Source organism: Anoplophora glabripennis, unplaced genomic scaffold, assembly GCF_000390285.2.
Source record: "Anoplophora glabripennis isolate ALB-LARVAE unplaced genomic scaffold, Agla_2.0 scaffold1804, whole genome shotgun sequence".
NCBI lineage: Eukaryota > Metazoa > Arthropoda > Insecta > Coleoptera > Cerambycidae > Anoplophora > Anoplophora glabripennis.
Window position 1 is genome coordinate 15,970 of NW_019417877.1, and position 10,787 is coordinate 26,756.

General features: G+C 42.8%; 1 protein-coding gene across 1 annotated transcript; it reads left to right on the plus strand.

The window, feature by feature from the left end:
* Positions 1 to 269: 269 nt before the first annotated feature.
* On the plus strand, positions 270 to 1,017 carry LOC108916380. Its single transcript, XM_018722614.1, has 3 exons — positions 270 to 337; positions 491 to 727; positions 804 to 1,017. The coding sequence occupies exons 1-3, from the start codon at positions 270 to 272 to the stop codon at positions 1,015 to 1,017; spliced, it is 519 nt and encodes a 172-aa protein (XP_018578130.1).
* The last annotated feature ends 9,770 nt before the right edge of the window (positions 1,018 to 10,787 follow it).

Here is a 10,787-nt window from a genome sequence, read left to right on the forward strand (position 1 = left end):
ATTTAATTTAACAGCGGATAAAATACCTACGCAGTAGTTCCATAGCAATCTTGATCAAGTACAGGATCAGTAAATAAAGCAAAATATTGTGCCAATTGTCAAAGCAATTATATGACATGTATACATTACTGTAATCAGCAAAATCGGAATAACCGAAAACATGCGAAACATACGCATACATTGGATGCTGTTACAGAAATAATAAACAATAACGAAACCTGCAGAAATGTGATTATATAGGTACAATAAATTTAATCAAACTGTCACAAATGCTAAATATTTTGTTAGTTCCAAGCGAACAGCCGAAATGTGCGGACGTAGCTTGTGCAGTGCAGCAGTGAGTGTCAGTGCGAGGAACTGTGAAGTGGAAGCCCCACAAAATATGTCTTTTACAAGACAAGTAATATTCTGCCTTTATTAAGGCCATCTATAGAAATAATTCGGCAAATTTATATTGCAAAATTTCTACTAACGACCGACGTTATCTCAGCCTAGGCAGAGACACCGCCGGAATTTATTTTACAGATTCGGGTGCCGGGGAGGAGGGCACCATGTCGAGATCTTCGACCCCCATGGAGAGCGACCGCTCGAGTGGCAGCGAAGCCGGCGACAGCAGGCCTAGCACCCCCAGGTCCGTCGTGGAGACGACAACTAGCCGTGAGAGTGAGCTGGCAGCAGAGAATGACAGACCACGGCAAATGATCGACGACCTCAGAGATGAATTGAGGTAACAGAGGAAGGCGTTCGAGGACTTTGAAAAGAGGTCTCGAGGACAGCACGCCCAGCTGTTAAATGCCCTCAAGGGACAACAGGGACAAAGGAGTAAAGCGAGGTAAGCCAGGGACCTCGTCGGATTCCGAGGAGGAGTCCTGCAAGGCTAAAAATAAGCCAGCAAAAGCGAACGAAGCACCTGTCGCCGAACAGGCGAAGGTCCCCGAGATCGTACCAGCAACGACATCAGAGCGCGCGGCCCCTGAACAGGAAAATAAATTACACCAGGGCCAGGTTCACAGGTGAAGGCATCGCTATTCACCCGCAAACGCCTGATGATTATCGACGCTCACGCGTGTCCTCGTCGACGAGGGGAAGGAATTCCACCATCTCTCTCCCAGAGGAACAAGGTACCCATGCCTCTAGTACTTGTACAAGTCCCTCAGGAGCAGGAGGACTTGCTCAAGGTGACAAGATGCTGCCACCTAGTCGTCAGAGTGGAACCACAGGGGGCGAGGACCGAGCCGACGCAGTGCCATCGCTGCCAGCGCTTCGGTCACGCGCAGAGCCGTTGCACCGCAGCTGTCAAGTGTGTGAAGTGCGGCGAGGGTCACCACTCAGCAGACTGCCCTAAGAAGCGCAAGACCTTGGCAAAGTGCGCCAACTGCGGCGGCGAACATCCCGCCAGCTACCGCAGATGCCCCAACTTTCCTAAGAAGACGCCAGGGAGCAAGAAGCATCAGCGCAAAGAGGACCCCCAAGCCAACAAACAGCAGTCTAAGCACACCCCCCGAAGGTGACGGCGGCGAAAAGCTTCTCCAACGCCGCCAGGCCGAAGCAGGGCCCCGCCGCGGCACCCAAGGTCCCCCCACCGACAGGAGCACAGAACCCGCAAATGTAGCCAGTATGCTGGAACAAATGCGGGAGATGTCGGCTTTTTTCAGTAAAATGCCATCTCTGTTGCAGGAGTAAATGAACCCTCCGACTAGTGTGCAGTCCCTCAGAATTGCCTCCTGGAATGTCGACCGATTTCGGGAGCGAAAAATCGAACTCAAGGAGCTTTTGCCCCGTCTCGACGTGGACGTGATGGCGATACAAGAGACCAAAGTAGAGGACGCGCACACTGTTAGGATTCCTGGCTACCTAGTGTATCGCAGGGACCGAAACGAACACGGAGGAGGCGTGGCCCTGCTCGTAAAAAGCGGTATAGATCACTATATGTTGCAGCTTCCTCAGCTAGAAAACATGGAAGCTGCCGCCGCCGTATCGATCCGTACTCGTACGTACGGAGAGATCGCTGAGGTGACCTGCTATCAGCCCCCTCAGCTCCCGCTCACCGATCACGATTTACGCGCGGTCCTGGAGACGTGGCCCCAAACCGTAGCTATCGGGGACTTTAACGCGAAATCGCCCGAATGGCACAGCACGACCACCACCACGCGTGACAGGGTGCTTCTGCAAGTCTTGCAGAACCACGAGGACGTTGCAGCGTATGGACCCGATGGACCGACGTACTACGGTGCAGTTGGAAGACCAAACGTGTTGGATATCGCTTTGCTCAAGGCAATACCGATGGTCGTCGACGGCGACGTAATACGAGAGGGCGACGAACCATGCTCCTATTCTCCTACCTCTAGGAGACGAGCGCCGCGGCGAGGACACTGTTGCCAAGCGGCAGATCGACTGGGGCCTATTCCGCGCAGAAATACAACGAATATGCGCACCCACTCCGGTCGTCCGCGACGCAGGCGGACCTCGAGGCTGCCTTCGCGACCCTTGAGACGGATATTCATACCGCCTTGGAAGCCAGCGCCACGGAGACGACGGAGAGAAGGATAGCGAATTATGCAGGTGAGTTACCTCTTATGTTGCAGGACCTATTCAGGGAAAGACGTACGGCGAAAAGATGAGCCACGAGGACAGCACACCCCCGGGATAAGCAGACGTTAAACCAGCTGAACCGGAGGGTAAAAGCGGCCCTAGAGGAGCACTACCAGGACTCGTGGAAACGACATCTGGAGTCACTGAACCCCGAAGACCGCAGCCTGTGGACGATGCAACGAGCGCTGAGGACCACCCGGAAGCCTATGCCTCCGATTCACGGAGAGAACGGGATCGTCTACACTAGGTATGAAAAGGCCGAGGCATTCGCCGACAGCCTTGAATTACAGTGTAGGAAAAACCTTCTCGACGATGAAGACGAGGACCACGCCGACGAGGTGGAACGACGCGTACGGCGCTACAGACGCCAACCCGACAGGAACGACATTAGACCCGCGACACCCGAGGAGGTGAGGGACATCCTGCGGCGTCTTAACCCCCGCAAAGCACCCGGATGTGACCAGATCGGAAATCGAATACTCAGAAAGCTCCCCCACAAGGGAGTGATGGCGCTGCTCAACATCGTCAACGCCATCCTGAGACTGCGAAGATTCCCCGCTAGGTGGAAGAAAGCCAACGTCATCTTCTTCCCGAAACCAGGTAAGAATCTAACCTTTGCTGCCAGTTACAGGCCCATCAGTCTCCTGCCGATGATGAGCAAGGTAGCGGAGAGGATCATCCTGACCAGACTGCGTGAGAGCTCGCACGAATTGTGAGTCATTCCCGATGACCAATTCGCCTACCGCAGCGGACACTTAATGGAGCAGCAGATTCTCAGGTTAGTAGAACATCTGTCCGCAGGTTTCAACAACCGAGAATCCACCATGGCAGTCTTCCTGGACGTCGCCAAGGCCTTCGACAGGGTCTGGCACGATGGGCTTCTGACAAAGATGCTCGACTTTGGCTACCCTATCGGACTGGTCAAACTGGTGGAGTCCTTCCTCAGAGGCAGGAAGCTGCGTGCGTGCCCTATCCACTTATCGAGACGTCGAGGCAGGCGTCCCCAAGGAGCCGTGCTATCACCGCACCTGTTCAACATCTATACATCCGACATGCCTAGGACAGAGCACACTACCGTGTGCCTCTACGCCGATGACACCGCCATAACGGCCCGTTCCCTGAACCCCGATATGGCGAAGAGGTACCTCCAAAGAGCTGTAAGTCAACTAGAGGACTGGTGCAACAGGTGGAAGGTGGCGATCAACCCGGAGAAAAGCACAGTTATTATGTTTTCTCGTAGATACCGAACGAGCCCCTAGGGACACGTAAAGTTCAACGGAGAAGACCACCGTCAAGTGCCTAGGGGTAACCCTGGATCGCACGCTGACGTGGAAGCCGCACGTCAACGCTGTGACGCGCAAAGCGAGGATGGTGAGGGTGAAGCTTTATCCGCTTCTGTGCAGGGACAGCCGTCTCTGCCTGCGGAATAAGCTAACCCTCGTCAGAGTAGTACTGCGGCCACAGCGACATTCGCCGGGATCTGGGATTCACCTCAGCCCTGGAAGCGATCAGAGAGCGCGCGAGAAAGCTCCTAGACGCAGGGTGAGTCGAAATATGTCTGTCTGTTTCAGGACCGCCAGGATCAAGAGACGAAAACGACGACATACACACACATTCCCCCCTACCTTCCTTATCCCACTCTCCCCTCCCGCACTAGCCTAAGGGCCACCTTAGCAAAGCACTTCCTAAGCTGTTTAACTGCACGACCTCACCCAAAACCACACGACACCCCCGGGGTTTACACGGACGAGCCAGCGAAGAAAGAAGAGCGCCAGAAGAAAGGGCCCTAGCCGGTGGGGCCCAGCCAGGACAGGAGGAGGCCCCACGAACCGATCGAATCCGGCCGCATTGGCGGCCCGGAATGACGGGAAGAGGGCCTATCTCTACGAGGCGTCCGGGCCTAGAGCGATAATCCTGCTCGACCCCGCTCCATCCGAGGTAATTTTTCCTGTCAAGGATATTGCGAATATTTTATTAAAATTCTTCAGCATTGCAAATTAAAATGGTTTATTAATTACATTATACTGATGAAAACTTGGATGTTTACGACACAAAAACTGCCGGACATAATATACAATATTAGCTAACAGTGGCAAGTAATAAGATTCATCATGTACTAAAAAATATAAAAATTTGATATTGCAAATAACTCTTTTTGATTGTAATGAATTGATATTAAATTGATCCAAAAGTAATCTATGGTCAAAAGCAACTGCAGAATTTGGTTTGAAATTTAAAATATTCAGAAATTTCTTCTGAACTCTCTTTAAATGTGAACATTTAAATACGGGGACCACACTATAATATTCTAACTTGGAACATAACAAAAATATATTTTAAGAGCTAGCATATTATCAGATCTAGAACAATTTCTCATGATGAATCTCAACATTTTGAAGGATGAACTTATCACATATTCAATATGATTGGAAAATGACAATTCCGTGTCGAATACACTGCAAGTTTTTAATCTGTTGGATCTCTAATAAATATAATCAAATTCAAAAGAAAATTACTTACGCGTAAATGTTAAAACTTTACACAAAACATTCATGGGTTAAGTTATTTACGTAGCACCATATTTTCTCATTCTCGTAAAAAATGACATTTTTTCACATTTCAAGATGGGAATAAAGTCAACCTATTATCATGTCACATAAAAATTGTAATTTTTAAAACTAGATTACAAAGTGCATCTTTCGTATTTAGAATGACAGTTTTTTTGCGATTGCAACGGCTTAGGTGGAAGTATTAAAATTTGCATATTTTCTACTAAAGAATAAAAAATGGGAAACAACTCTTGTAATGAAGAAAAAAAATCACTTCAATAATCCATTATCCATTACATTACTCACCAACCCTTAGACATTTTGTACTCCATAAAAACGCAGTCGGTCCCGGAGAGCACGTCTCGAGAAACATCTGAATGATGCGACCCCACGAGCACAGAATTTCACAACGCGATAGCGTGAATCGATCAGGGACGTCAAATTTGCATGTTGGTAACAGACACGGGTGGTCCCGAAGGAAAGGCGACACGTCTGGACGAAATTAGACTGATGGCGTGTACGAAGTTCGGTAGGTTATAGATTGCGAGCTAAGATGGAGGTCGGTGTTTTACCGGGGATTCAGTGCCGAGGCCAGGGGCGGCGCAGCAGTTAGCTGAGTAGATTAAAAGTGCGTATTATACCGTGTGTTCCAAATTGAATACAAGAAAAAGGGAATTTGTTAATTTAAGGTTCCTCAGCTTGTTAGGTGATAGAATATCATTGCTTGAGTGAAGTTATCCATATATTTCCACATATTTTCGACCTCAAACATGACCCTGCTTATAACTTCCGAAGGAGTTAATGTGCGTTAAAATTTTAACACGAATCTGTTAAAACTTTAGTAACTCGCATTATCCCTTCTACGAGTTATAAGCAATTTCATAACTGTGGCTGTCTACAATCAATTTCTTGTACAGACGGACAGGACATATTTGAGGATTGTCCGAATATCTGCTAATAGGAACTATCTTCTGCAGTTTAAAAGTAGATTGAGATTCAAAGCGACCTGTTAGGTTTCCAAATTATTAGTTTATTCTTTGAAAAATTGAACACGTAGAGAAAATCCGTCTCCTCCTTTTCATGGTAATTCATGATTCAATACGAAATATCTAGTTTATCTTCATCCAAAGTTTTGATAATTATTTTATATTCATCACCGGTTAATGATGACCTCTGGCTTTTCTTTTTAAGAGATTGCATAGCATCTCAAGCAGATCTGGCGGCCACGGATTGTCTGTCCACCAATTGTCTATCAGAAGTCAGAAAACAGTAATTTTATATATTTCATAAAAATGTTTTATAACAGTTTTGCTGCGAAGTTTCGCATTGTTTTAATTACACTTTATAGTTTTCACAATTTTTCCTCTTCATATTGAAAACAAAATCTTCCAAAATGTTCGCTAATTGTTCGAGAGGCAAACTCGATGAACTGTTTCCATATTTTGGTATTTTTAGGTATTAAATTTTGAATTTCTTTTTGAATTACGAATTGATCTTGTTTACCGAAACGAGACATATTAAAACACTACACATCAATGTCAACAAAAGCACGTAGACTAAACAATTAACGACAACGCGATAGCGTGATTAGTATCATTGGTTTCTTCATTTAGTTTATAGCGTTAACTTTACATTTTGATTTCAATGATTTGATTTCAAAATGGTTATTAATTTTATTGTCAATTCCAGGGGTATTTTTCCTCTTCAACTGGGGATAATTTTCAAAATACTGGTGACCTAGAAAACATTTCCGGATAAAACTGAAGCACTTACATACTTCAATAAAACTTGCTTAAACGAAAAATGTCGCAAAAAAGTTACAGGGTGCTACGGTTTCTTTTCGTATTTCTTGTTTTCTCCTTAATTCTGAACCCAGTTAACTGATTTGAGCAAAATTTACGGCTACTTAGTTTCTCTTCATGAAGTACGCAGTGATTATGTTCCTATTAGGTTAAATCATACAGCGCGGTCATTTTACTACAACATTTATTTGTGAATATTCTTCTGTAACTCTTTTGTACGTATAAATTTTTACACGCAAGTTCAGAAATATGTAGAGAACTTTATTCTACACAAAAAATGTATACGTATCAAAAGTCGGTCAGTTATGAAAATATTACAGAAAATATTTATTAATGCATACGCCATATTTTTTGGAAATAACTACGTATCCACTAGAAATGTGGTTCATGCACGATGATGTCCCTGCTCATTACAGCCATTTGGTGAAAGGTAGTAACTTTCCTTGGCTTTCTTGACTGCCCGGATTTTAATCCGCTAGACTTTTACTTTTGGGGTCATTTGAAAGAAATTGTTTACAGCTCTGCAACACCTAATACGGGAAAAGAAGTTTGGGATAGAATAAAAGATGCCGTACGTAAATTAGACAAATGTATAATAATTCGTTTCCTATTCTCAATAGTTTCATAAAACGTTTAGGGAAATGTGTCGAAATTCTCTACCTATTTTTGATAGTTGTGTGTAAAAATGTTCGACGTACAAAAAGTTACCTAGTAATATTCACAAAGGTTGTAGTAAAATGAACGCCCTCCATGATTTAACCTAATAGGAACATAATCACTGAATACTTCATGAAGAAAAACTAAGTAACATGAAGTTTTGCTCAAATTGGGTAACTGGGTTCTCAGTTAAGGTGAAAATAAAAAATAAAAAAATGTTTAACACTCTGTAACTTTTTTGCGATATTTTTCGTTTAAAGAAGTTTGGTTAAATCGACACCATTTGCGCTCTAGATTATAGATTTGGGTTCTCTTGAAGTATGTAATATTCGTTAGGTGACACCCTGTATTCAATAACGGACCAATGAAGCGAACAATCCAAATTCAAACGTAGGTATGGTTTAGTATTCAGTATTTAGTATTTATCGATTTTTGAATATACTGACAACACAGCACCACAAACCTTATGGGTTATCGATTTGGTCATCGCCAAAGGTCCCCTAACCACCTTATACGTTGTTTCTTTATGAAGCCTATTATGTCAGTTCAATTAGTTGTACTGTGTTATACAGGCGTATTTTATATTTTTCCGATATTCCTTTAGAAGTAATTACCTTATTCAAGCTGTACATGCATTTGTTAGCAGATATTATCCATTTTTTTATTTCAACTGCAATATCGTTACTGTGTGACTGCTGTTCCCAGATATTTAAACTCCTGTGTTACTTCAAATGTGTTATTATTGAAACTTGTGTTCCTTCTTTCTCTAATGGACGTGTTTCTTTGAAGACCCATGTACTTTGTTTTATTGTTATTTATATCTATCTTTCCCTGCTCGGTCCAACCGTTTAGTGCTTCCTCTACATTGTGTCTTGTTCGTTGTCGTGTTGATATTGCAATATAGTCTTTATACGCCTGTACTTGACTACTTCTTGTGAAAATGGTGCCTATGTTCTTTAAATTGGCTTCACATAGTATTTTCTCTAGTACCAAATTGAATATTAATGGGGCCTTGCTTGGTTGCTCTTTAAATATGAAACTCTTTTATAATCTCGTTAAAGACCCTACATCTACCAACCATTGCCTTTAAGGTCAGCTAATGTTTTCCAAATATTTGTGATTATATGCTATCATAAGCTTGTTTATAATCAATATATAACTGATGTAAGTTGATGTCATGTTACCAGCATTTTTCCAATAGGTATTTGCCTAATGGTGAATATATAATCCGTCGTAGATCATTGATATGCCCCAACAATTTGCTCTGACAGAGATATCAAGCGTTGATTTATTATTCTTGTTAGTACTTTATAGGTACTGTTATGCACTGGAACAACTATTTCTATATTCCACTCTTTGGGCATACTTTTTGTTATCAGATATTTTCTACAAGCTTGCGGATTGCTTTTTCTAATTCGATTCCGTTTTTCAATAATTGTGAATGTATTTCATCTGACCCAGGTGACTTAAGGGCTTTTATTGCCACTTGTTCTTCCTCGCGTGATGATGGTTCAATATTGTGGCCTTCATTGTTTTCTTGTGATGTCTATGTCGTCATTGCCATTAAATAATTCTTTAAAATATTCATAGTCCAGTATATGCGTAGTGTGAGAAGGGTTCACCTTGCAAAAAATAGGGTAAAAGGTTTTTTTTATCTTGTTTGGTAAGCTGTGGGTAGTGTAAAACCAAGTTTGCGACCTCGTACGACCTGGGGAAAACTTTTTGTGGGCAAGTCTTACCCTCAGCATAAACATTTTTTCCACTTATTCGGAAAATTTATCTTCTAAGTGACAACCTGCGCATTATACGTTTTAAACAACGTATTTATAAACATTTGACATACTTTTAGAAATAAAATTCATGCAAAAATATATACTTCCTCAAGCCAGGGGAGAGTGGCAAAGGTGACTCCTATTTCTCAACGTCATCATATCAGTATGACCCTCACTACATTCTGTTTGCACATGCATTCAGTGGTTGTGATACAACCTCATCCCCATTCGGCCATGGAAAGACCAAACTGTGTACCCTTATTGAGAAGAACCTTGAGCTCAAGAAACTTGCTTCAGTATTCTACAAGTCTGAAGCAACCAAAGACGAAATCAACCGTGCAGGAGAGAAACTTTCCTCACATTCCACCAAGTGCAATGCTGGCTGGGTAACAATCTAGATCCAGTAGAATGGGGATGGAAACGTGACAGTACTGGCCTCATTCCGACCAAAATGAAAAACGATCCAGCACCAAAGACTTTGCTGCAACTAATATACTGCAGCTGTAAGAAAAGATGCAATAGTGCATGCACCTGCAGAAAATCTGGTTTGAATTGCACTACAGTTTGCAAAAACTGTTCAGGAATTTCGTGCACTAACACTCCGCCAATTGAGATTGACGAGGGAGACAGTGATGAGGATTGTGTTGAAGCAGATGAGGAACTTGATGTTGAAGCTTGTGAACAAGATTACGTTGAAACAGTTTGTCCGGTACCGGAAACTTACGATCAACCTGAGCTTTCTAAACGTCAAAGACATATGTAATTCCACCATCATTTACCATGTTTTATATATCCATCGTAATGTTTACCCCTTTCGAATAATAAACATTTTAATTCAATGAAGCTTTTACTATGTCATTTCCTGTTATACCTAGATGTACCTACATAGAAGGTACATTATGTATATAAATTATATACAAACATATACCTACCTAACAAAATGGTATAAAATTTCAATTTTCCAACGTCGATTTCGACCATGTTACTGGATCAAAATCAAACTTTGACGCAGAATTTTATACTCTGTAATTATTGTAATAGTGAGCTTTTCGCTAGAAACCATAGTTTGAAAGTTATAAGCGAAAAACTGAAAAAAGTCCGGAAATTTCCTGGTTTTTTGCTCACTAAAAATTCTCACCAGGTCGTACGAGGTCGCAAACTTGGTTTTACATTACCCACAGCATACCGAACAATATAAAAAAATAAAACCTTTTACCCTATTTTTTGCAAGGTGAGATGTGTGACCTATATACTGAACTATCAGCCCACCTATCTATTATTTCAAGTGAATTGCACAAAAGTGTTCCATTTCTATCTTTATTTTTACATAAGTTATTTTCAGGTTGGAATCATTTCTTAAAATCATTGATGGTCCTATACCTGTCTGTAGATTGATTATTTCGGAATTTTTTCTC

Coding starts and splice junctions, on each gene's coding strand:
- LOC108916380 (XM_018722614.1), top strand. CDS start 270: ATGCTAAATATTTTGTTAGTTCCAAGCGAACAGCCGAAATGTGCGGAC. Junction 338..490: donor GTAGCTTGTGCAGTGCAGCA/GTGAGTGTCAGT, acceptor ACGTTATCTCAG/CCTAGGCAGAGACACCGCCG. Junction 728..803: donor GACCTCAGAGATGAATTGAG/GTAACAGAGGAA, acceptor AATGCCCTCAAG/GGACAACAGGGACAAAGGAG.